We start from the raw sequence: 1,702 nt of genomic DNA, 5'->3' as shown, positions 1-1,702 counted from the left end.
CTCGTACCGATACCAATATAGATTTGCCATCTATAGATGGAAGCACTGTCTATGGGGCTATCTTTATGTGCACTTTTATAGAAGGGTTTATTATGATAAGAAATTGGAGCAACTTGGAAACATAAATGGATTGGAACTAGAAGTATAACCAGAACTTTTCAGCATTTAAATATAAATGTTCTTCAGTTTGTTTCCCTCTGAGTACCACAAAAGTTGTTAAAGCCACAAGAAATATTTCTGCAAGCTGGAAGATCTTCAACTAGGAACAATGCGCATCATTGGCGCGTAGCTGTTGTAGCTGTTACCCAAATTAAAGCCTTTCCCATCATAACCCATCATCAGTCTTCAATGTCATTCAATGCCTTGGAACTCTCATAGCAAAAACTCAACCAGACCGCAGCTAATCGCTAGATTAGTGCCATCTTATCGGCTTTTAGCTTTGAATAAACATGATGTCGAGTGTCGACTGTCGAGCACTTGGAAGTGCATTACCGAAATCAGTAATTTGTTGTGGAACATTATTTTGGGCAGTCTGCAATCGATAGCGCGATAGTCAGCATGACATTCCTTCGACCCTTGCCGGCGGGCCTGCAAAAGATTGCCATCGAGGAGCTCAATGAGGTGCCCGATCGCGTGGAGTCGGACATTTGCGCCTTGAGGACATGGCTGGAGAAGTTGCCACATTTGCGTGCCTGCATGGAGGCTCAGTTTCTGCTGAGTTTTCTCCGCGGATCGAAGTTCAGTCTGGAGAAGGCCAAGCAGAAGATTGATCGGTTCTACACGCTGCAAGCGGTGATACCAGAGATCTTCAATGAGCATCGCCTGGTGGATGACCCGCAGGTGCTCGAGATCATTCGAATGGGGTAACTCACGTTCTACATTGAAAACCTTTTCCCCTAAGGAACTTCCCTCTCCTGGCAGTGTTATCCTGCGCATTCCCCTGGACAAAGAGGACACTGGCCCAGCAGTGACCATCATTCGTGTGGGCTCCTACGACACACAGAAATACAAGTTCCAGGACATCATTCGCGTGGGTTCCATGTTTGGGGAGATAATGATGCTCGAGGAGGACAATGCCACTGTCAGTGGCTATCTGGAGATCATGGACATGACGGGCGTCACGGCTGCCAATCTCTTTGCCCTCCAGCCACAGCTCCTAAGCAAATTCTCGGCCTACGCCGATGAGGCAATGCCCACGCGGCAGAAGGGCATTCACTTTATCAATGTGCCCAAAGCCTTTGAAACGGGTTTCAAATCGCTGCTCTCCTGGTTTCCCGGCAAGATCAGAGAGAGAGTAAGTCACAGACCTTAGTCGGAGGAAGAATTTATCTTCATTTGATGCACCTTTTCAGGTTTCTGTTAGCTCTGATCCAGAGGCAATCTTTGAGCGCGTTTCGCGTGATTATTTACCCGTGGAATATGGCGGCACCAAGGGCTCAATGCAGAATTTGTTAAAGGAAATGGAGGCCAAGTTATGCAGCTATCGAGAGTACTTTGAGGCCACTCAGATCTTTGGCATCAATGAGCAGCTAAGGGAGGAACAACGCTCCCCCGGCAACAGCCACGCGAGTCACTTCGGTGTGGATGGCTCCTTCCGCCTGCTGGCCATCGACTGAAGACAACCCCTCTGGCCGTAGTACGAGTATCTGAAACCCATAAAACGATAATAAAAATGCTTTCTGATAAGCGCTGATACACTCTT

The 1,702-nt window shown here is 47.6% G+C and overlaps 1 protein-coding gene across 1 annotated transcript; it reads left to right on the top strand.

Annotated features, from left to right (window-relative positions):
* Positions 1-512: 512 nt before the first annotated feature.
* Positions 513-1,702, top strand: LOC117587278 (retinol-binding protein pinta). Its single transcript, XM_034277864.1, has 3 exons — positions 513-863; positions 922-1,294; positions 1,353-1,702. The coding sequence occupies exons 1-3, from the start codon at positions 559-561 to the stop codon at positions 1,614-1,616; spliced, it is 942 nt and encodes a 313-aa protein (XP_034133755.1). The 5' UTR covers positions 513-558; the 3' UTR covers positions 1,617-1,702.

Source organism: Drosophila guanche, unplaced genomic scaffold (assembly GCF_900245975.1).
Source record: "Drosophila guanche unplaced genomic scaffold, DGUA_6, whole genome shotgun sequence".
Lineage (NCBI taxonomy): Eukaryota > Metazoa > Arthropoda > Insecta > Diptera > Drosophilidae > Drosophila > Drosophila guanche.
Note: the sequence above shows the minus strand (reverse complement) of the source record. Positions and strands in the feature narration are given on the sequence as shown.

Excerpts from the sequence above, each read along its gene's own strand:
- LOC117587278 (XM_034277864.1), top strand. The coding sequence starts at position 559 with ATGACATTCCTTCGACCCTTGCCGGCGGGCCTGCAAAAGATTGCCATC. Across the intron at positions 864-921 it reads CTCGAGATCATTCGAATGGG|TGTTATCCTGCGCATTCCCC; the intron begins GTAACTCACGTT and ends CTCTCCTGGCAG. Across the intron at positions 1,295-1,352 it reads CCGGCAAGATCAGAGAGAGA|GTTTCTGTTAGCTCTGATCC; the intron begins GTAAGTCACAGA and ends GCACCTTTTCAG.